The following is a 25,181-nucleotide window of genomic DNA, read 5'->3' as shown; positions in this document are numbered from 1 at the left end:
CAGCATAAAAAAAAAATAGAAAACTGAAAAATAGATTGGCGATAGCGCGTTGCTTTTCATTAATCGAGAATACGATATTATTAATCTGACGATCTCCTATATAATCCCGTTTCTCTTTCATAAATTTGCAACTTGCTTTCACACGCAGCAGTATCTGTTAATGATCGGCTCTAACACGACCAGGGTCGCCGATAATTGCGATAAAGCACAATGGTAGGGGAGCAAGGCGGACAAAACGCAATGAGCAAGGTGGGCGAAACGTGTCGCACGCGTTTCTCGCACTTTATCATAACTCGGGATCGAACGGTCAGAGGTGCTGCTGGTACACGAGTGGTCGAACGATAACATATGCACGCCGCTTCCGACTACGCCGCGCGTCGGTCGGATACGGCGGTCAGACGTATCGGCGTCGCTGATAAGCGCCGTTCGATTCTACCTTCTGCTGGAAAAGGCGTACACGCATACACAAAGAGGCCACGTTCTTTCGTCTAACGGTATGAGGAGTTTATCGCGTGGCTTTAATAATTTATTAACCATCAGGAAAGAGGAATATTTTGTATGTGAAAGAAAGCGAGGATTAAAGAAAATAATATGCCAGGAAAAATGTGTGTGGAAGTGTAGATAATCCCGCAAAACGTTAAAAACATATTTTGATGTTTTCAGATTGTAATAACATATTAAACATCGGAAAGAATAAATATTCCATATGTGAAAGAGAGCAAAAAAAATTAGTAAAAGGAACGTAAAAGGATTAAAAAAAAAATCAAGTGCGAGAGCTAAAAATATTTTTCTGATGTTCCTGACTTTTATAAATAAATCACATTTACGTATCATTAAAATAACGAGAATTTTTTTTCTTTGAAATTAAGCTGTTGCTTCTAACGTATCTTTTGACGTATCAATATAAAATAATTAACTATTCCATGATAAAGAAACAAACTGTTGCATATATGTATTTTTTTTTAGTCAGCAATTTACATTGCACTAAATTGATTTGATTTACAGGCATTTATATTTTAACTCGATGTATTATTTATTTATTTCTTTTAATCTCCACAATTTCTTGTCCACCTCTTGCCGATTTTGTCAAAGTAGACGTTGATTATTTCGACGTGGCGTTTGTGACTACAAACATTCTGCTTCAAACATTCTAATTAAACAAGTAGTTTTTGTGAGCAACACGAAAAGGTCGCCATCTTAGACGAGATTTGTTCGCAATGGTTTTAAAGTAATATTGTCGCCGCAAAATCCCCGAAAGCTCCTTCCGCATGGCGGACGCGTCTGTGTGACGAAGAACTCTCGTCTCCGTCAGAGATTTATTAGATACCTTCCGGTCGGAGAATTCGTTGACAGTCACGGCGGTGCCCAGCAAGAAAACAAGATCTCGCCGAGAACGTGAGCCGCGCTTTGTGGTCCATAAAGGGATGGCGTATATCCGACATCGCGGAAGAACAACGTACGATGTACAGACGCGGATGATGGTGGTGGTAGTAGGGATGGTGATGGTAGTGGAACGTATTACGCGCTCTTATCGCAATGACATACTTCGTACAGAAGGAGGAAAATTGTATCCCTTCAAATAACGCGAGGTTAACTGAACAATGTAACGATGCCGGTGTATCGTTTCTGGTGCCGCTGCTGCTGATGGCAGCGACATTACCAGTGCTAGAAAGCATCGAACGTTAGGTACCGTAGACATGACGTGAGAGGAGGATGACAATACCGCGGCGACATCATCGCGATTTCGTTTCCGTATCGTACATGTCCGCGCGATGCGCCACAAAAAGTTTCGATTCGTCGACATGCCGATTAATTCATTAAATCTTTTACGCGCTCTTAAGAGAAAATCGTTGAAACTCGAGCAATTTAAAAGGTCTCGCGACAGCGGTTTAATACAGAAGCGCGTTAATTGTAGGTATGCAGCGGCACGAATACGTTAAAAGCTATATTAGGGTGAACGTCGCGAATTGAGGACGATTTCAGCTGACGATATAAGGACGCGACGAGAATGGCAAGAAGCCATTCGATGACGTATATTGTCAGATAGCTTATTATATGTTAACGTAAACGCGCGAGTTCCTACAGCTACGGAACGAGAGCAGAGTGACGCATCGAGGGTATCGTTTAACGATACACTAGCTATTTGGGACGCGTGTTAGTTCAATGGTTCGCGCAACAATGAACTCCGTTTTGACGCGTGTGTGTCATACGCGCGATACGAGAACTCCTTTCACGATTTTTCTAATTTAATTATGTTATCACATTCATTTACAAAGTTTCTCTACGAAATCGGAACTCCATAGCATTGCACCTCATCGCGATCTGCGCGTTGAGCGCGTCTGAAAAAAAATGTAGTGCAATGACGCGAATGGCGTCTTGAATATCTAAACGGGACAGACGAGCCCGCCCGCAATTTCGTTCGCGTCCGGGCGCGTACGCGGAAATCGAATTAAATAAATTTCGCGCATTGAATTCGCGATGAAGTTCCGCGTCCATTACGCTTCCTTTGCAGAAAGTCGTTTTATTCCGCGCTTCCGCTTTACGCAGATAACGCTCGAATGGTACGTGCAATATACGATAATGCAATGTTCCGGAGGACGGTTCGATGCACGCGCGTGCGAATACTATGCAAACCTCCTCCGCTGAAATATTTATAAGCAGGATGTTCGTTACCTTTCGCACACTTTCAGAATAATTAATTATCTGATGACGCGCGATGTATGGCCACGCGGCAGATGATTCATTGGTAGACGCGCGGCGATGGTCCATTCTGTAGGGAATACCATCTCTCTTTTTTTTTCCAGAGGAAAATCCAATCGTGTTCAGACAAGCGCAGCCCGTCACTGCGCCGGATAATAACGCATGCTGCACCTTGCGCTACAACAATTGAAGCGGAAACAACGGAACTTATCGAGGATATCGTTTATCGATACTTTTCAACACTGGGCACGCGAGGGATGCATCAATGATACGCGATAATACGTCGACGTCGTCGGGTTTGCCGCGACGATGTAAAAGTACGCGACGCGACGCGATGTGGACGTCTCGCTTCTCATCCGTTATTACTCTACTAGAAAATGATCACCCTCGTCAGTTCACTGGTGTATAAAATTTGATTCACAATGTATCCATGCAGCCACACCGGCAAAAGGATTAATACCACATCGATGTATACATTATATATAATTTATATAATTTATATATGATACCAAAATTATCAAATTTTTAAACATCACTAATATAATAAATTGACAAAAGATGATGCCGTAATACATTCTAATACGTGTGAGCTAACTTCTGAAGCTTTCTTGTATCTTATTATTATTATCCAGGAAGCAAGAAATATTTGGAAACATTTCAGCAACATTGAAACAACGTTATAATGTTGCTGGAATGTTGCTGGAATGTTTCATAATATTTCTTGCTTCCTGGGTAAGTCTTGTACATTTGTATATAATATGCATTGTAAATAAAATTTTTTTTATTGGAGTAACACCAATGATATTTTCATCTAATTTTGCAATTATTAATTAACTAATGTTTGTACTACATGGAAGAATGATATATTTTATTACGTAAAATAATACATATTCTTATAATTTACTATATGATTATTGTATTAGACACAAAAATATAATATACCAACAAAGTTGTATAAATAAGAACTATTAAAAATTCGATACTTTAACTATAATAACGACACTGATTTATCGCACCATTATCATAACTTATATGTAATCAAAATCTTTAGCTTCATTTCAACTCTGTTAGTGTACTATACATATTTGACACGCTATTTATTTACAAAGCTAGAATTCTTAATAATTTCTCTTACAATAATTTAAAAAATGCAAATGTTTCTCCTACTGTATACGATAAATTATAACATATGGAATTCTCTATCAAAAATCTTGTAACCAACAATAAAATTGCTTAAAAAAGTCTTAATATTTCGACTTTTGCCACGTGAATTTACATGTAAAATTTGCATGCGTGAGTACATAGTTATGAATGTAATCGTGGTTAATGTGAATCGTGGAAAAGTGCCCAATGTAAACTGTGTGATTCATATCACGGTATAAATATGCATTGCGCCAAGAAATATACAGCATCGAATATTGCAAAAATCGCTGGAGCTTGTACACCATTATTCTTTCGAGACGTAATACCTGACGCCAGCCAAACGAACACCGCAAAAGTAACGGAGATGCCGTGTACGTATATTTGTGTTTTCCCCTGTTGAAAACCTTCCAAGGAATATAACATTGAAATAAGAAGACGGTTCCCTCGATTGTACGCGAGACGAAATAAATGGGCTTGACAGACGTAGCTTTGTTCCATATAAGCGATGTCTCGCCACCAGAAGATATATATCGGACATATCGTTTAACAATATCGTACACTATGATCGCAATACACAACGAACGTGGACTTGTGTCATGCAGAAGAAAATAGATACGCGAAGCCGAAAAGACGCCAATATCACGACACGTGGATTTGAAACTATCAATTCATATATAATTGTTCGGTAAAAAATTAGTATTTGTTCGAAATTTTTAGCAACGTTACGTATTACGATAAATTTATGACGCTTGAAAGAAAAGTTATCGTAACGGTATTGCAAACCATTACGGATATTCTATCTATTTCTGAAGAAGTTAGCTTCCATTAAATTGAAGCTATTCAGGTCATCTATTGTGCCAATAGTCTATCGACATCGCGTGAAATAATGAAACACTCAAGCTAATGAAGTCTATTGTGCAATATGGGTTTCGATAAATGTCCAGTCAGAGTATTTCTCCGAAGTTGCTTTACATGATTTAATGTTGTTAAATCTGGATGTATTTGAAAAAAAGAAATTATTCCATGAAATCGATAAATACAATAATTTCCTGAATACCTTATCAGATATTTATTGTTCAAACATATTAGTATCGTTTATAGGGTTTACCAGCCATACTCTTTCAAAAATCGATACATGTATTCTTTTTGAGGTAGCGAAACTTCTTTTGATCATTAATTAAAATTTTATATTTATAAAATTATATTAATAAAAATGATTTTTGTTCTAGAAATTTTATTTTATTAAATACCTACATTACGCATAAAAAAAATTAAACCCCCTCCTTTCGCGTCCGGATTATGTTTTTTTAAAAAGTGTACACATGTACTCTTTTCTTGTAATTCAGATATGGAAATCGTAATCGTGTGTTAGCTTATGCTAAGATACACTTGAAAATTAATCTTGCACGAGAATAGCACAGAATCTCCGAAACTAACCTTGGAGTGTGTCTTAGTCTTCCTGGATGTAGTCCAGGTTAAACTGTAAGCGCAATGGACTACGTGAAATATTGCATCGTGCTAGTCTTTGGAATACGCTCCATACACTGGTAAATGCCTAACGCCTTGTACAAACAGGCTCGCGTTATCTTGGTCGAGATGGTAGACGATGGAGGCCGCAGGACATGGTAAATGGAAGATTCTGCGATGTCGGAAGGTTCCGGATATATATACTTATATGGGAAGAGTAGGTGGGCAATACCATCAGGGAGGACCAAAAGTTCTCTTGGCACTCTTACATGCTGCGATAGCTTAAAACCGCAGGATACGCGATAATAGCCAGCGATAGGTCCATCAGGGTAGGCGGTTTTCCGCTGATCATTCAGGACAAAGTCTCCTTTGGGATTGTGTCTTATACGCGAACAATCATTCCAATATATGTATACTAGAGAATCAACTCTCACTTCAATATATGCAAAGATATGTGCGTATATTGCGCATCTTCGCGATAGTAGTTCCGATCACACGATTCCGCGCGGTAGATGTCCACTTTCGATACAATATCCGGTGAAAATATTTTTACGATTTCCTCTGCAACACGTACGCCAACTTGCTATTTCCACGCGGAAAACACCTTTCGTTATTCTTCCGATCGAGTCCTTTCGAGTATCCTTTTACGGAAGCTAGCGTCAAGAGTTTCTTTGCACAACTGATAGCTTTCACAAAACTATACCCGAGTGGTATCCTTTTATGTTGTTTATTTATTCTTGTGGATAGCTGTAGATAGAATTTAAACAAACGCGATTTATTATTTTTAATTTTCTCTAATTTTCTCTAACCGTTGAAAAACCTATGATGATTAGAAAGTTTATTTTCGATTGCTTCCATCTGCGAAGCGAAATTTCTCAGTTTATTGCATACGGAACTAAAGACTGTAAGTGTACATCGAGGCGTTGCATTGAGGACAGGAGGTTTGTACACTGCCGCAGCATTAGAATAAATGAGCACTGAAAGTTTAAATGGGGTTCTTATGGGAATTATGGTAACCTTAGGTAACTGGTGGCTAACTAGAGTTAAGTAATTTATCCTCGCTACAATTTTCTACCGCACAAACTCATATCAGTATTAAGACAAGCGATTCGTTATTTTGTAGGCAGCCGAGTTATAATAACTTAGTATCATATTTTACTGGACTTTCTTGATCACATGTGTATATTATTTATCAATAAATCATTTTTATCTAGGAAATTTAATATCAGATATTATATATTTAAAGAAATAATATAAATACAATCCTCGTCATCAATACTCATGAAAAAAGAAGAGAGTTACTCATTTATGAGCATGATGAGGACTTAGTATATTGAAATTATATTTACGTTATCGTATATTTAAAAATAAAATAATTATCAATTTATAAGTCAACTTTTGATACTCTTTTATAGGTCACGATACTAATTATATTGCATTGCAATTTTATGCTTTTTTGTCTATATTAAAAAAATAATATATATAATATTTAAGCATCATGAATATTTAATTACATGTAGCTAACAATGACACAATCAACTGTATACGTAAATTGAAATTCTTCAATATTTAAAACAAACGTTCACCTCGACTCGTCTTTCGGGATTTCGAACATTCGTTTCATACGATCCGCAAATTTCACTGACTCTAGCTATCGAGGTCCATAAAATCTCGAATGTATTTTGCAACGGCAGCAGGAAGAAATTCTTGTCCTTCTAGAGTTCTTGTCATTACGGAAAAGTCCTTGGAAAGTACTTCTGAGTCTCGAAAAATTTTACGAGGTTCTCCTTGTCATTTTCTAACGACTAAACTGTTTTGCTACAACATCAGTTTAACAGTTTTATAGCTTTAAATCTTTAACTAATTAGTACTCCTAATTAGTGCCATCTATTAATACTAGAAGTTTAATAAAAAGTTACTTGAAAATGTAAAGAGATGACAAAATAAGTAATCTAATTCTATAATAATGAATTTACAACAAAGATATAATAATTATATATATTATTTATATATTATAATCATATTGTATATAATTATATTATATTGTATAATCATCAGTAATGATTATATTATCATTAGATATAAATTAATTGCCCATAAAATAAAAATAAATAATGCATATTTATATTCTCTCTCTCTCTCTCTCTCTCTCTCTCCTCTCTTCCCCCCTCTCTCTCTAGTTTCTTTCACTAAGCAAACTGGCATTTACCAGGGTATCGTGTGTAATGATTCGTCGCAATGGATGACATGGTAATGTTTAATCACGATATCCGGAACGTCCAACCAGCATAGCTAATGAGGCAAAATGTCTTCAATTAAGTGTATCACAAGGTATCGACATATCACGTACAAGATAACGAGGCACAGCCGTCATATGAAGCGATCGATATTACGCTGCCAGAGGTCCCTTTGAACATACATACACATACAGACGCATACGTATATAACTGAGGAATGAAGTGCGTATGAGCAAACATCAAGCGGGCTAATTTAAAATTAACTAATCACTCGCAGATAAATGCAGTTATGGCATCATGTTGAAATGTAAATTAGCATTAGCTTGCTAATTACCTATGTGCGGATTAGACGATCATTATGCGGCTAATTATGCTGCAATAAACTAAACGTAATAATGTGTGGCTGCATTACTACATTGTACACATACAAATAGCATGAATATTACTTTGCACATATCAAGTTTTTATACACTTTAAAAGAATGAGCAAGTATACGCTCTCAAACAATAAGAACTGCGAATTTTATTTTATATGTTTTTATGTATAAAACACATAATGAATATTTTTTCACATTTTATCAGTACTAAGTATCCGTTCAATATTCCTTAATTGTTTGAATTGCGCACGTGAATGTAAATTGCAACTATTATGAAGTATAATTACTAATTAGCTGCGTTTCCACAATATATTAATACGAGATCACGATTTTCGAGTGATACATTTATTAGTCCGGCACGCTGTGGGACTCATTACATATATAAATTGACACCGATTTAATTATCAGGCCTCTGCTATTGACAGATGCACGCTCGGCTTTGATCGAAATTCTCTAACAAAGCAGCTGCTTTGCCCGTACATCTTAGAGCGTAAGAGAGCAAATAGCGTCCTCTGCGACAGATCGATATGGATGCACGTGTGTATACGCATACGTCAATAATCAATTAAATTATCGGCAAACGCGTCTAGGTAGACGCCGTCCTAATTTGCGCCTCCAATGTCCAAATCGCTATAGCGGCATACAGTCATAGGGCCAGCCGTTTGCTAATTATTTGCGGTAGGCAGAAAACGTGATCTAAACGGGTGATACCGCATCGCGCACTCCGCGAGGATCGTTAATGGTATTTCGGTAACATCAGGTCGCAAGTGTGCACTAATTAACGCTGTGTCGATAGCAATGCTACACATCCTGGTATACCAAGAAACACATAGGTGTATAGCTATAACCGTGGCGTCACATTGCGTTTACAATCTATCAAAACGCGATAAATCGCTCGCGAAATTATTCGCAAACAGCAAAATCTTCATATGACAGTATTGAAGCACTGCAGAATTTCACTATATTTGTTATAAGTATCGCAAATTACTCTCTAAATTTGAATCAGTGGCTAGTCACTAATTATTCAGTGGCATACTTAACACTGGCAATCAATGAAATTCAAAAAAGGAAGAATGTTTGAATATTATGTAACTAAAATACTGACGTTAATTTCAATCTTCCAATCCATTGTCATTGAATTAATTGTCCGTATTCATTGAATTAAGCATTAAAAAAAGGTCAATTAGATCACATAATAAAGATTAGGGATCATATTTAATTCATTGATTATCAATGGCATACTTGGCACTGATATCCGTGATTATCCACTGATTCAGATTTAGAGAGTATTTATATAGAAAAAATATTTTGAAAAGAAAAAGTTAACAGAGTGTTGTTATGAATAAAATTTCATAAAATTATATAGCTTCAAATTTTGCATTACACATATACATATGAGTTCGCATTTATAATTATAATTTATTAAAATGCAAGAACGCGCGATAATTACCGAAATGATATTTTTGATAACGTACCACCATGGCAATTTTCGTATAAAAATATGGCGCAAAATTGTCATATTAATATTTATTACCCCATCGATTCTTCGTCTCGTGTATTATTATTAATATCCGCTTCTCTAATAGTGGAATACATAAATAAATATCTGTAAATACATAAATACAATGACTGGGAATTGCGATTATATCTGCGATTTGTTCACGTTTGCTTACACATTCGCAAATAAAATCCCTTCGTACATCATCTCGAATGTAAGCGGATCAATTTTAGTTTACAGAAATTTTCTATACATACACTATATCTATTTTCATTCCGGGATTAACTTTTACTCTTTTTTCTAGGCTAACGTTCATTCGAATTTTTATTCATTTCCGCTCGTTAAATGTAGAAAAGTCAACGTACACAGATTCGGATGGTGAATGATGGTAACTAACTGGAACACTGTCTCCGTATGTGTCGTGTGTGAATCGTGTCATATCACTCTCCTGATGGTCGCTAGACCAAAAAATTCGAGGTATTTATTATAGGTAAATTGCCAGCTGAGTTACCCCGCGAGAGATATTAAATCGCGTAACGTCGCTTTCGAGCGAAAGCAATTAATTAATGTCGATTGATGTGATATACCTTTCGCGTGGACATTCACGACCCAGCTACGATATAAACGTAGTCAGTGCTACTGGAAGCTGGATAGTGTCTAACAACTTAGTTTCGAACCTTCTATCTGCGATCAATTACTCTTCGTGGAGTTAATTACTCTTTGTCTAGCTTCTAGCACAATGCGTTACTCTCCTTATTCTCGCGACCGATTGGGAAAGTACTACTTTACGATATCTACATAAATTTCAAAACATCGTACTCCTGTTAAGCTAAAACATTAGCTCGATACAGATTTGTATAGAAAATAATTTTGTCACACTATCAAAATAATAATAAGACACTCAAGCTGATTGCCAGAATTTCAAAACTTTTTGCAACATTGCATATGCTTGAGCATCTTACAGATTAATTTTAATAGTTTAACCAAATTATTTTCAGATCTCTATCTAGCTAAGATTTTAGATACTTCAGTAAAATCATTCTTTCCATGATTCCGTCAGAAATCATATAAAATAATGTAATAAAATTTTTCTTTTAAATTTCTTACACATCTTTCGTGAAATGATTTAACATAACTTTCAACATTTTTAACAAACGCTCGTTCAATTTTTTCAAAGTTGAACAAACGCAAAAGTAATATCTCTCTTTTTCTCTTTTACCGATTCTTTATAAATATTTTTCTTTAGTTAGCCAGAACATTTTTCTAGCAACGTAATTGTTTTTATAATATATAACTGACTTATTCCGAAAGTTTTTTCCCAAAACATAATAAGTTCATTCTTCCATTCTCTCTTATCACGCTTTCCTTCACCGAGAAGGATACGCAGGCGCAAGGTTGGGCTAATTGAGCAGGGACTCGATTTCGAGTAGAGTCTCTTTGTGTTTTTTTTTTCTCTAGGCGATGCACGTACCGCGGAAACCATCGAGGGCTGACTGGTCGTCCAGGATGCCAAGAAAAAGAAATACGTAGACGCGTATAGTTTTACTCTTAAGTCGATTAAGTTCCTTTTTACTTGACCCTCCACTTCAGGCGCTAGGACAGAAAATATTTCGAGAGGCGGCTTTAAAATCTCTCGGGTGCTTCGTGTAGAAACGTGACCGAATAGCGATCGAAGGTTTTATCCAGACCGAAAACAATGGCAGCAAATTGGAAGGCAGGCAATATCACATGGACTTCCGAAGCACGTCCTTGCACAAGCAGCCAAGTCTGTCTTCTCTGCTTTAAATATTGATTCCGGAGATTGGCGAAATCAAACTAGAATTCTTTCTCCCCCCCCTCCCTCCCTCTCTCTCTCTCTCTCTCTCTCTCTCTCTCGTAAAATCGATTTTTTTTCCTATTGCAATGCAACAAATGCTAATTATATAAATATTAAAAATTAAAAGAATACCAGGCTCAATAAAAAATATTTACACATTTTAATACAATTATTTTATAATTATGTTTACAGCTATTTGTCGAATGCTCTGATGAAGTCATCACTCAACGAAGAACATGAAGACCGATTATTTATCGATAATCGCTAGGCTCTGTACGTTATTGATATTGTTTGGACCACTGACGGATGTCCATTCACTCGATATACGTAAGTACAACTCGAAACGATTAAATGCACAATTTAATGATTGCGAATATAAAATGCATAAAACTATATGAAATATTTTTTATTTTATAATTTTTGAAATAAAATATATTTTACAATCTAAATATACGTAAAAAAATTATGCATGCTTTATATAGGACACTAATACTATGCAGCTTTACTTTTGAGAGTAAAATTGTATATCTAAAATTATTTTTACTTCTATCTCGGAAAGCACATTCGCGTTTTATTCTCATTTATATAACGCAATATTTTTTAACGCAAGAACGTAGCAAGCACTAATTAAAAATGGTATTTTTAACTGTAAAAAAACGTTGATATTCTTCAAATACTATAATAACTACGTAGTTCTTGTGGGTAATGTGACAGGCAATAACAAAAAAAGTCTCGTGCAGTCAGCTGCGCGAGAAGTCAAACGATGTGTTTTCGAGCGAATTCCGGGCTGTTGCAGCTGCGGAAAGCCCATTCTGCAAAGGTGCTATCCTTACCTTGCTCCATGCCGCATCCGCGGCTTTCTCTCCATCTCCTTAGTTCGCTCTTTCTCGGCTGTCAAATTTTTCATCGGGAGCAGGTGATTTCCGAGTTTTTATTTTCCTCCGGCCTGCACTACGATGGGGTGCTATCACTCTGAAGTAATGACTCGCTATTCTCCATCCGCCCGGGGGATCAATTATTTTGAATCTAATGCGACAGGATAAATTGCATCCCGCCGAAGTCTCCTTGCGCCACCCTCTCTTCCTCAATTCCTTCATCCCTTCCACATCGGTCGCCAGCGGAGCAATTTTGCGCTAAAAGGCGCGCCACCTTCGGAAAACAATTCCCTCATTATCCTGAACCAAGCAGGCCGCCTTGTAGCTCGACAAATTGGTCAGAAACCAACGTGTATCGATTGCTTTACGTTGTTCCATGTATACCGAATATTTAGAAAATTCTCTAGAATTTCATAATAAGAAATCTGATACAAAAATCTAAAGGATATGCTCAAAATCTAAGGACTACATAATGCATACAAAGTTATTTATTATATTCTACTTTAATATTTTTTATAATTTACCACAGTATTCCTTTATAAATTTTTTTATCTTATTCAATATAAAAATGAATTCAATAAAGTTTTTTTACTGAGTTATAAATATCTAAATAATAAATAATTTATAATGAAATTAATTTTTGTTGAATGTATAAATTGACACTGAAAATCGTTTATCAACAAATCTATTGAAATAATATGTCAATGCCATATGATTCTTGACTTTAGAATCATAAATTTGATATTTTTACTTAAATAAGAATGTTTAAAAAGAACAAATAATAAAGCAAATATCAAAGAGCTGAAGACATTGAAAAGAAATTTAAATCGAAAAGCTTTTCAGAGTATATTTAACATCATCCGGATCGAAACGCTTCGATGATTTTTATCAAAGACGATCGTTGATTTGCGTTGAGATACTTGAGCGGCGCTCTTTTTTTTTGCGGTATAAAACTCAGCAAAATTCTTTCTTCGTCAATCGATTATCGGCATATAAAGCGCTATGGTTACCGAAAGAACGTTCAAGCCGCTTAAGAAGTTCCTAAGATTATTGATGTTTCCGCGAAGACCGCAATAAAGGCGCTCGTGTCTCTATTTCCGTTTCGCTGTAATACGATCCGTGATGGTGTACGTGCTCAAAATATTATTTCTTTAGAATGAGACGCAAGTTTATATAAAAGTCCCACTTTCGCTTGAATATGTTAAAGACTCTTTTCTTTTCTCTAGTTTCTGACTATCATTCGACATCCTCGTAAGCCATCGAATATTTCTTTTAATCATTTATTAATCAAATGAAGTACCAGTCTTAAATCACGCTAAATATAGAAAATGTATGTACACTTGCGTCATCGCGTTACATGTACGACTATGTCATATTTTACGAAAGGTCAGCGCCATTACTCTTACACCTTCCTCGTGGTAACGACTTCCTCGAGAGACGACTTAATGGACGAAAGGTCGTAGAAGCGGAGGAAACGACGAGGAACGCCTAGCACGTAGAACACCGTTGACACAAATGCTCTGACTATTATTTAAAGATATTTTCCACTCGGAACTATGGAAATAGTTATCTAACTTTAAAGTGTATGTATTCGACAAAATAACACGTCTATCAATGAAAAGTAGCACATCTCACATCAGAACTACTGATTTGTCAAAATCTAAATCTTTAACATTATTCCAAGGCTTTCGCCAAACATTATGTTACCGGAAATGAGATAAAAAACCCGGTAAAAAGAAGATTGTAAGCAGATATGAAAGAAGAGTATGTAGGACAGTAGAGGATTTGGAGGGCAAAGGATAGGATAAACAGACGACTATTGTTGCGAGCTTTCACCGGCACTAAGTTCCGCTAGCGTTTTCCTCGTTATGGTAAATGGTCTTGTCTTCGTGGTTGAGCAAACAGTTACACACGATAAGTGCTAGCGTCGGGTGTAGTCGGTTACCTTCTCGAGACAGTTTCAAGGACCTTTGCTCTCTGTTCTTCAGTCCTTTGAACGAACGGTAGTTTCGTGACTATCGTATCTGAGATTCTCTGAAAGGTGTCCGGTGTGAGTTCCGAATGACTGCTAAAGATGCACAAAGGTTCCCATTATCCTCGAGCAAATCATTCCGTTCCACACCACTGGAAATGTACAAGTACAGGCGCGTTATTACTTCGGGGATGTACCTGTCTCGGCATACCGACAGAGCAATGAGATGAACAAAGAGGATACATGTCAGGAGTAACAACTAAACTTATATTGGAAGGTTAACTTTAGAATACATGGTTTGTAATGTAAGTTTGGAATATTAGCGTAATGCTACCTATATGTGAGATATGTAAACGAATAGGAAACTATATATGGTTCTCTTAAAAAAGACACAACTAAAAAAAAATGTCATTTTCGAGTTGATGAATATATGTGATTAAACATTATTATATCAATCTCATCAAAAATGAAATTAACATAATTTCGTAAAAAATCAATCGTCACAACTATAAATGGGCGGTTTTTATCAAAATGAGTTATAAAATGAAAAATGATAAAATGTCATTTGTGATCATGTTAAGAATATATTTTTTTTGCCAATTTTATTTGATTTATCAATAATTTTTAGTTAAATTAAAAAATAGTTTTTTCCTTTTTTTGAGAAACTTAATTCTTTTAATGTTACATTTAAGATAAAGGAGAGATATATAATGTATCTCGGTAACTTTCTAGTAAAAATAGTCGTCCAACAGATTTTTTACAGTTTCAATATCTGACTATCTTTTTATACATCACAGCAATTTAGTGATTTTGATAAAATTAAATTAAATAATCAATTAAGCATTTAATTGATAAATATAGATTAAATATTAAATTATGTATTCAATTAAGTACCATTTAAATTAGGTATCAAAAAACTGATTTCAAATTGTTCATAGAATGTATAAATAAGAAACGAAATAGATCTAGGTCATAGTGTATACTTTACGCTATTACGAGCTCTGTCATTTCACTGAAGAAACTTACGATACTCATGATACAAACTCATGATTTGAATATGCAAATCACAATGGGTTATTTTAGCAAAGATATGCAAGAGTGTAATAAAACTTTTTAATGAAACTCTTCACAGTCTTTTTTAATACATTAAAAAATGTTTCATGTAAATATGTGAACGATCGTAAATTTGTAAAGTAATCTCGTGAGAATATGGTACACATCGTAAAAGACAAAAACGGTAATCAGAAATCGAAAAAAATGTCTCAAACTCTTAATGATTTATAAATTTTCTTCTAATCCATTGTATAGACCGTAGTTCTATCCGATTTAATATTCGACTGCAGTACCTCAAGCGTGATCGTTTAAACTTCATTCCAAAGCACTTCCGAAAAAACCCTTTATTATTCCAAACGCCTATTTCCATGCACGAGAATCCGTTCGAGAGTGATCTATACATTTTCTTCAACGGGGCTACCTCTCATAAGTCGACCAGAAACGTTTAACAACGTTATAACTTCGGTAACTAGGGCAAATTTGCCGGCAAAGGAGATTTCTACACGTCGTTCTACTTTCTCGCCGATAACAAATTAGCCAAGTTCAATATTTGACTTGGTAATGATTTCGGCATCGCTCGCATTACTTACATGGCCTATCCATATAGACACATAGCGCTCAGTGACAATTTACCTAGCTTACAAGAAAATCAATCACAATGAGTATTAGCAGTTCATAAACGAGAATCTAAGCTTAACTTTATCTATCAAATTATTAATATTATAATTTTATTTAATTACATATCTATCTTAAAAATTGCAAACTTTTATTTAAAAAATCTTGTTTGTATAGCATCGAGAACACAAAAAGTTAATCGAATTGTTTTTTTAATAGACAAGATTTTTTATCTAAATACTAAAATATTCCGTATGTTTAATTAGTATGAAATTATTTATCAATGATTGATTGATTTCTTCAATATTATATAACCCACTTTTATTACGTGAACCAGCAAATGACTCCACGAATTAATATTAGCCGCTTATAACCATTATTATCCTTTGTAAAATTTAATTGATTTCATTGTCAGCGATTATTAACAGAGAAATCATATTTGTGTAATATTCAACGCGAGCATTTATTTTTCATATACACACGATTATGTTATAGAGACTGATCAAAGGATGATTTAACCTGTCAAATATGTAATTAGAGATGATCCAATAATTACAGGAAAATTATGAATTAAGACGAGATAATGAGAAAGAGAGATGATATTACAATTTCTCGCGTACATTTCTCTAACTTCGATTAAAATCCAATTTTTCTTCGCCGCCTACCAAATTATTGCCGATAGATCAAGTTCGCTACACCTTGGCGGTGACTTTGATGCCCCGAGAAAAATTCCTATTTTTTTTCTCCCTCTCGCAACCACCCTCTTTCTCTCGTCACCCCGTTTAGTCCGATATCGCATCCGACCTTTTTCCCATTTTCCACCAGACGATTCTTCCGCCTAGCCTTTCAATTTGAAATGCAGAAGAGTTCCAAGCATTCCCGACTAAATCCGGATTCGTGTTGTCGTCGGTTAATTCTCGAGCGTGCTATTTTTCGCGCGTAACATCGCTTGTTCTATTGTCAATTCTTCGTGTTACTTTTGAATGAGATCAGCTCACATGAAAAGAGTGATGATATTGATTTTATATAATTAAATTTAATATTTAACCATTTGTTTCAAATTAGTAATATTTGGATGTGATTAACACGACATATCTATCTAAATTAGATTTCTGAAACTGGAGCGTGTTATATCAAATAAATGACTTGATGTAGACTATTAATTGACAAAATTAATTATAAGTTGCCGAGATTAAGTTTATTTAATATGAAATATATATTTTTGTATATAAAATATGAAACATGTTATTTATATTCAGCTTTTGCGATGAGAAATTATAACTGCATAATAATCGAATGTTAGATAAAAAGCAATAAAATATATTTTATGATATAAGCAAAATCAATGTAAATACATTTTCTCAGCTTTCGTTTGTCCGAGCATCCCCATCCTCTTTTTCTTCTACCATCGCTCAGCTAAATCGACCATCTGCGACAAGAAGCAGCCTGGCTTTCCTCGGATTTGAAATGCAGAGCAGTTTTCCTCGAGAATGAAAACCCACAGTGAGGTGGAAACGTCGTCTTGTCCAAGTCTAAGTCGCTTTGCCGGTTAATATCTTTGAGTCTTATCTTCCCGGAAATAAAATAAAACTTGCCCACGATGTGGCTCATTGTCTCCTTAGTCGGCATCTTTATTCGTGCTTACCTGTACCATTCCTTTTTACCTCTAAATCAACTATTCCTCCCCGAATTCATATTGAAAAGAGAATTCGTAATGCAACATTTAAAATCCGAATTCGAATTTAATAAAAATCTTACAGCGAAAAAATTATTTAAATGTTAGAAATGTACTTATACATAATTTGCCTTTCAGAAAAAAATGGAAAATAATGAAAAGAAAAATATTAAATGCATTTCTAATATTATAAAATTCGTATGAAAAAGCAATAACATTATTAACGAGTTTTAATTAATTTCGTTTATTATTTTTATTTTTCTTTTTATTAATCTTATTAAATCATTTAGATAAACATAATTGTATATTTAAAACTGATATAGAAATTATACTTAGGTTTAAAATTGTTCGTTTTATCAACTCCCAAAGTATAATGCAAATGAAGAAGAAAAAATGTTAACCGCATTTGAGATATAAAAATTATGACCTGATGAGTAATTTTACCTTTTACCTTTTAATCATTTTCTCTAATATGAGAAAAAGTGATTAGAATTTTAACATTGAAAAATAAGATAATACTTGAAATTTATTGAGAAAAGTATTTATCAAACTGAATTATAAACAAAGTATACTTTAATATTTATCTAATACTTAATTATAATTATATGATTATAAATTCTGTTTGCAAAATTTTGGTAAATATATATTATAACGTGTTTCATACTTTATATACTAGAAAATATACGTTTTATATTAAATAAACTCAATTTTATAATCGATCAGAATTTATTAAATCTTTTATTTAAAAAAATAATATAAGCATTTTTTAAATTTCAAAAATCTTATTTATTTATACTGAATGAGAATTGGTTGATTTTATTCTGTTATTTTAAGTAGAAAATCGATTTTTGTTTGCATATAGATGTCCTGTCAATGAAAGAATGACAGAATATTTTTCGTAGATCAGTCTTTGCCTTTTATCTTAGCGTGGATGAAAGAAAACGTCACGCTTCTAGTGGCTCATTGTCTTTTCAACTCATCTTTACTTGTCTTCTCTTTCCATCGTCCAGTCTTTCTCGTCTAATCTTTATCCAACGCGCTCAGCAACTCTTTTCTAAGCGAAGCAACTTGGAAAGGGAATTCAAATGAGCGACACGATGAAAGCCAAGTTACAGTCGCATGCTTGCAAATAAAAAAAAAAGACCAAGTCATCCTTAAAAACATGGAGATTTGACTGAATTTATCTTTGAAATCTGTTGAAATATTAAACATCTTTTTAGTTTCATATATTATATACGAGAGAGATATAAATATAAACGTGTTCATTATATGTTATGATAACTCATTACGGTTTCATGCATCAAAAAATACCATTTACAGTATCCAACAAAAATATTTGCGTAACAAAAATTTTAAGCTGACAAATTATTTTCGTCATATGGAAAATCTCTAACAAAACATGCCAGAATAATATTTCAAATAAGGACAAAATTGAATGAGCAATAATATTGCAAACTCAAAGAAATTTCTTTTCCTTCTGTACATAGCCCAGGAATTTCTTTTGTAACTTTTAATACCAGAAAAACATTTCAATTCTTTGCTAGCCACAAAATTTCGAAACCAGACGCAGAATATAGGTTTGGCTGAATTGCCTCTTGAATACTAGAAATACGCGGAATATAGTCGAATCGAGCGGAGTTGCCGTGCCGCTGATGTAAGTAAAAACGCGCTGAAATGTTCGGGCGACCGACGAAATGTAACCAGAGCTTGGCAGTATACGTTTGAAAAGCTGTTCTGTTTGTTGCGTAGCGAAAAGCACTCGTCCCTTTCCTCGCATTCAAAGTTTCGGCGGGCACTCTCCGCATGTTTCGAAAATCATTTGTCTTCGATCTAAAGACGTTAATCTTCGATTTTTGTCTATGTGATAAATATAGGCTTCAAACGATATGGCCAATGTATGTCAAATTACCAAATATTATACATACATTGAAAAGAGTCTGATAATAAAGCTACCCAATAGTAAGTGAAATACATTAATTTCAATCAAATATTCGATTAATATAACTAAAAACAATTTTACTTTATATTTTAATTAGAAAATATTTGGTAATTATTATCAATCAGTTGGTTATGTTATATTTAGTAATATTTAATAAATATTTAGTAAATTAAAATTATTTTTAGTTATATCAATCGACCATTTGATTAAAATTATTTCACTCAACATTTGATAGCTATTAGCAAACTCTTTTTGTAGTGCACACACATACATAACATGCATAATTACCAATATAAATGTAAGTCGATATTTAATAAATATGCGTAAAGTTGACGTAAATTAGCCATATCGTCTAAAGTCTTAAGATGGACTTCCGTATACATTGGTCCATTGTTTCTTTAGTCACCGTCATCTCCGCGCTGCCTTATTCTTTTTCAGTCTCGTACATCCCCGTAGAATTTTCTCAACATACTTTGGAAAAAGGGTTTATACGATGGCGCGGGTTGAAACGTAAGAGCGTAAAAGGACATCCGACCGGAGGAAGGGGACGATAGAAACGAAGGGGTGGCCGCTGAAAACCATCTTCCGGATAATCATATTACCCGCTGGCATTGTCTACGGCTAGCCAATTCGAAGTAATGAGACACAGTCGGTTGCGGAGAACAATCGGGCTTCCACGGCGTGCAGGCGCCGCGACGTGCCTTCCTACCTTATCCCATCTTCCTTCTCTATTCGTCATCCTTACCATCCACCATCCACCTGCCTTCCACCCGCGCAATGTCCTCCTTCACTTTCGCGTCTGGTTCCTCCGTTACTATCTTCGCCTCGCCCTTCTGGTTTATAAGGAACACGTCAATCCTACGACCCGTCGTGCACGTTAAGTCTCATCCTATTCCATTCTCATTCCTCGCCAACAATCGAGCTTCGCGCGCATGAACGCCTCCTCTTTCTCACTTTATGGAATATTCATATTCTATGCTATCTTACACGCGTTATATAGACGAAATATGCTATATATGTATCGCAAATGCGTCAACAATAGCGATTTAAGTAAAACAATAAATTATATTAGGTGTTGGAATTAATTCGTAGCGTTTTACAAGTGATGGGAAGTACTTTCATTAATGTATTTTTTAATGCTCATGTGAAATAAATAACATTCTTTCATTTAAAAACGCTACGAATTAATTCCAACACCTAATAAAATAGTTCACAAGAAAATTTTTAATTAAAAAAATGTATTACGTTTATATATCGTCTTATATGAATCAGATAAATGGACAATTAACAGAAAAACTCTTCTTAATATTTATTTAAAGTATTTAAAGATGATTTCTTGAAACGTCTTAAATTTTTCTGTGGAATTTAAGATAACTGAAACGTGGAATATATTTTCCGGTATAATAGTCGAGGGAATATCTTGTTTGTGCTTCTTGCTTCACGTCGATCGATTCTGCTCATCGCATTTTTCAATACTAGCTCGTAAAAGACACGTCAATCCCGCGACCCATCGTATACGTTAAGTCTCTTATAAAAGCAACCACCTGAGGATAATTCTTCTCTTTATTCCATTTTCTTTCCCTTCGGTTTCCTTTTTTCTTTTATTATACAATGCCTTTTCTACTACATATGTAAATCTTGTTCTATCACTTCAAGACATTTGTAAAATAACTTTAGCGTTTTAGAATTTCGATAGCTCGAACGCAATTAATTAATACGCGAAAATGTTATTAAACTCACGCGTTACTTTTTAAATTATTTCTCACGAGGGTATTTACATGCCACGTATATTCGCCTCTCGCTATTTCGTCATCACTACGGCGATATGCCTGTTAGTTCGTAAACTCTCCCAACATACCCTCCTATTATTTTCCTGGCTACTGATTTCATCCGGGTGTTTCGCTGGCGCTAATTAAAGTACACGATAGGAAGTCTGTCACTCTATGATCGCGTGTCTTTTCTCACAATGAACTACGCAGTGCCAAACTATGGGTTCGTTACTCCCGATACGTAGAGTAACGTAATGAAACGTAATGAGAATCGAAACATCAGATAATAACATTTGACACGAGCAGAGCAAGGAAAATAATTCTAAAGGAATAAAACTACTAATAAGAAACGATGTGTGCATATAAATGTATTTCGAATTAATTAGTTAAACACGAAACATGAATATCTGGAGTATTTGGCCAAGTACAATTATATGATTTGCAAATTTACTCTTTTAATCAGCGAGAGTCGCTTTACCTTCTTCTAGATTTTATGTGCTCTAGCTAATAGAATTCCGTCATATAGATCGAAGGAATTTTCTCGCAGTGTCGGTGATAGGAGTTCCAGCCTGAGATTCATTGTAAAAGATGTTTGCCGTTTCGCCGAGCCATTATATCGAAGATTATTTTTCTTATCACGCATAAAGAGGAAAGATAGAAGATGAGAAATACGGCGTGCATGCTTAAACAAAATCACCGGCTTTGGAATAGTAAATTGAAAGAGATTTATTTTATAAAACTTCGAAGAGACGTTAGTCTTCCGTTATCAGCAAAAATTGCACTTGTCAAATTCTTCCACGTTATAATATGCAATCATTTCTTTTACATTAAGAGACAAGACTAAATTTTTATCTCGAGTAATACATATAAAGTTTCTACGTTAATTGTTATTCAGATTTGTGAGAGTACGTATTATCTGTAGCGTCACGCGTATACCTTTCAACATAAAGCTGTGAACAGGTGAAAGCTTCGAAACATTTTCCGGGAGTGGACCGTATGTCCATTTCGTAACTTCACGATTTACGATGTGCGGAACACGTAACACGTAAACTCGCGTTCGCGTATTCGTGTTCGAGTGACGCAATATGATACGGGCTCTGCCAACCAGAAACAGTGCGTGAGATTGGGAGGCGCGTAGAAAAGCTGATATACACGGCAAAATATGCAAATTGTGTTATGAGTGACATGTCAATAGATGATGTGTGGTACATGAAGATTAAAAAAAAATATCATTTTTAATATATATAGGACCGCAAACTATTTCATTCGTGCAAGAAGACATTTTTTAATTGAACGCCATCGTCGATTACCATTTTTTTTTATTTATTTTACATTTTTGTTTATTTTTCTGTATAGAATTTGTTTATTTTTGAGAGACGAATCAGAGTTACAAGTGATATAATCTTCTTTTTTTCTTTTTTTACTTTTTACATAAAACATTTTGTACTTTTTATATAAAACAGAATTTTATATAGAATTTCTTAAATTACAAAAATTTATGCTCCTATATATCAGAGAAGAATTTCAAATCTTCGTACTGAATCCAAAATATTGTTCGATTTTTGTCGCTTCCTCTGAGTAATCCCCAACAAAGCGGGATTTTATGGATACATAGGTAATAGTTCAACATTCGATTGGAAACTATTTTTATCTGCAAACGTATTGCCGTGTAATCCGGACCATTCTCCCTGAAAGAACATGGACGTTCCTTGCGAATAACGTTAATAACGGGCCTTAAATTAGTGTCACTAGTTTAAATTTAACTGTCCCGTTGAAAACTGGTCCGGAATTGCTATACGACGACTTCGGTCTGGAATTCTATTGTAGTTTCTCTGTAATACACAGGCGCGCGCGTTTAGTCTTTAACTTTACGACGTTCTTCCGACTCGCTCATTACAATAAACACGCCGTTACGATGGACGCCTCAGAAGCCACTACGGGCACAGACTCTCGCTGGCCTTAATATTCCGACAAAGTGGCCGGGAACAATTTCGCGACTAACGCCGTGACATATTAAAATGTACGTTACTACGTTCGCGTAACTCTTTAAAGCTTAATGAAAGATTTGTTAGCCATTAAAAATATGCACATCTTGAAAAGGATTATAAGCTCCAAATATCAAGTTATTCACTTAACATGCAAGAATTTTTCCTAAAATGAAATATTTTACACATATTATATAACAATCAACATTTTATAATCAAATAAATATAAAGTATCCATAAAACGCATTAAAAAATCCATAATCAGCTTATTAGTTCGTTATATAATCTGATTGTTATTCACATATATATATATCATTGTATCTCGCGCATTTTAATTAAATTACCTATAATTATTCACAGTTTCAACCTCGCTTATGAAAAGTGTACGCATTACAATGATAATAACCGTTGAAATAAATAAAAATGGTAGGAGGTAATAAAGAAGCAAATTTCGAAAAACTATAGAACGTTGCTTGTGTATAACGGGAGACATGTGATATTTCATATATGAAAAACGTAGAGCACGTACATGGTATAATAAAAATCCTGACGAACCGGATGCTTGCATATCTGCGAACTGTACGAATACACGTCGCGTTCCCCATTCTATTCATCGATATCCTCGTGGATCGACAGTTGATATCAGGTAAGAAATTCACATTCGGTCAGACACATCCATTTACGAGATAAAATATAGTCTAGTAGCGTGATGGTTTTCCGAATGGCGTCGTCCCGCGACATCGGTGAGAGCCTAAACGATGTGCGTGTGTATGTGTGTGTGTGTGTGTGTGTGTGTGTGTGTGTGTGTGTGTGTGTGTGTGTGTGTGTGTGTGTGTGTGTGTGTGTGTGTGTGTATACACGTACATAAAACGCTACTTTATATATTATTATATTTACGTATATGTGCGTTTTCTTTGAAAACTCTCGTACGAACGAACCACCCTTTTCGCAGTGCCACGCAGTGCCTGTCTTCCCATCGAATTGCAGACGGTGAGGGCATGATGGGTGGAAAACGGAAACGTGAACGTGTTTCGTGTTAACGTCGCCGCAAATACACTTGCAGATGGCGATCTACGTATCTCACGGCACGTAAATCCGATCCCCTACCACGAGCGACCAAGGGCTGTTGCGAAGTTCTGTCGTGCATTTCTGATGGCTATCATTTGGTATTGTAATCCAGACACCGGGACGAGAGCATGTACGCGATGATAATGGACGAATAATCGTCCAGTCCATCGACGTACACCGCTAACACGATTTTCGAATTGCGCCTCGGATGCGATAACGAGCCGATGAAGCGACTAGCAATTATCTTGTAATAAGCTTGGCAAATTTTGCTCACAAACAAAACAACGTTGCCATCGACGTTCTATCGTCAACAATATTTATCAAATTGTTATAACAATGCGATAAAATCGTTAGAAAATCATCTGATGAATCCTTTGTGCGGTAATTTTTAAATAATGCTATGTTCCTTTTAATCGTAATTATAAACAGAAATCGGATAACTCGTAAAAATGAGGGAGGCAGGTCAAGTGCGATTCAGAGAAACATGGGCATGCTATCGGACAGGATCAACTATCCCTACAGTTCCATTCGTGCTTAGTCGAAGGATTATAGGCGGAACACCTGACGTACTCCCATCGGTCCGAACGAATCGAGAACCAGACAGAAACAAACAAGAGAAGCTACCGGGGAATGGGAGGAAAAAAAGATTTCACCCTAGCATAGTTGAGTTCGAACAGGTAACATCGACCCTCCAATCCGGAATCCTTATTTCAAACGAGGACAAACAGGAGGAGTTGCCGTGCAAAAACGAGACCCGTCGCGTCGGTCACCGTACCCTGTTCATCCGTGCGGACAAACGTACCCGAAGAACGGAGAAAGCCGATTGTACAAAGAGCATCGCGACAGGAAAGTTTCCAAGCCGGATTTTCATTCGGTAGTAACAGGGGACAAAGTGGACCAGGTGACGCGGAGAACACCTCGCAGGGAGCTTTACAATATTCGTGTAAAATGTTAACGTGTGTACGCGTACAGAATTAACTCGACGAGCGCGTT

The 25,181-nt window shown here is 35.4% G+C and overlaps 2 protein-coding genes across 2 annotated transcripts in view; both read left to right on the top strand.

The window, feature by feature from the left end:
- Ddr (discoidin domain-containing receptor 2) overlaps window positions 1-17,520 on the top strand; it is a 312,832-nt gene extending 295,312 nt beyond the window's left edge. Inside the window, exon 21 of the mRNA XM_087413785.1 lies at window positions 11,430-17,520. Coding sequence (XP_087269911.1) covers window positions 11,430-11,449 — 20 coding nt within the window. The 3' untranslated portion in view covers window positions 11,450-17,520. The remainder of the gene's footprint in view (window positions 1-11,429) is intronic.
- LOC105145043 (discoidin domain-containing receptor 2) overlaps window positions 11,430-25,181 on the top strand; it is a 41,467-nt gene continuing 27,715 nt past the window's right edge. Inside the window, exon 1 of the mRNA XM_011054359.2 lies at window positions 11,430-11,564. Within this exon, the coding sequence (XP_011052661.2) occupies window positions 11,474-11,564 (91 nt within the window). The 5' untranslated portion in view covers window positions 11,430-11,473. The remainder of the gene's footprint in view (window positions 11,565-25,181) is intronic.

The sequence above is a fragment of the Acromyrmex echinatior genome, chromosome 15 (genome assembly GCF_024713525.1).
Source record: "Acromyrmex echinatior isolate Ae372 chromosome 15, ASM2471352v2, whole genome shotgun sequence".
Lineage (NCBI taxonomy): Eukaryota > Metazoa > Arthropoda > Insecta > Hymenoptera > Formicidae > Acromyrmex > Acromyrmex echinatior.
This window is presented reverse-complemented; position numbering and strand designations above follow the sequence as displayed.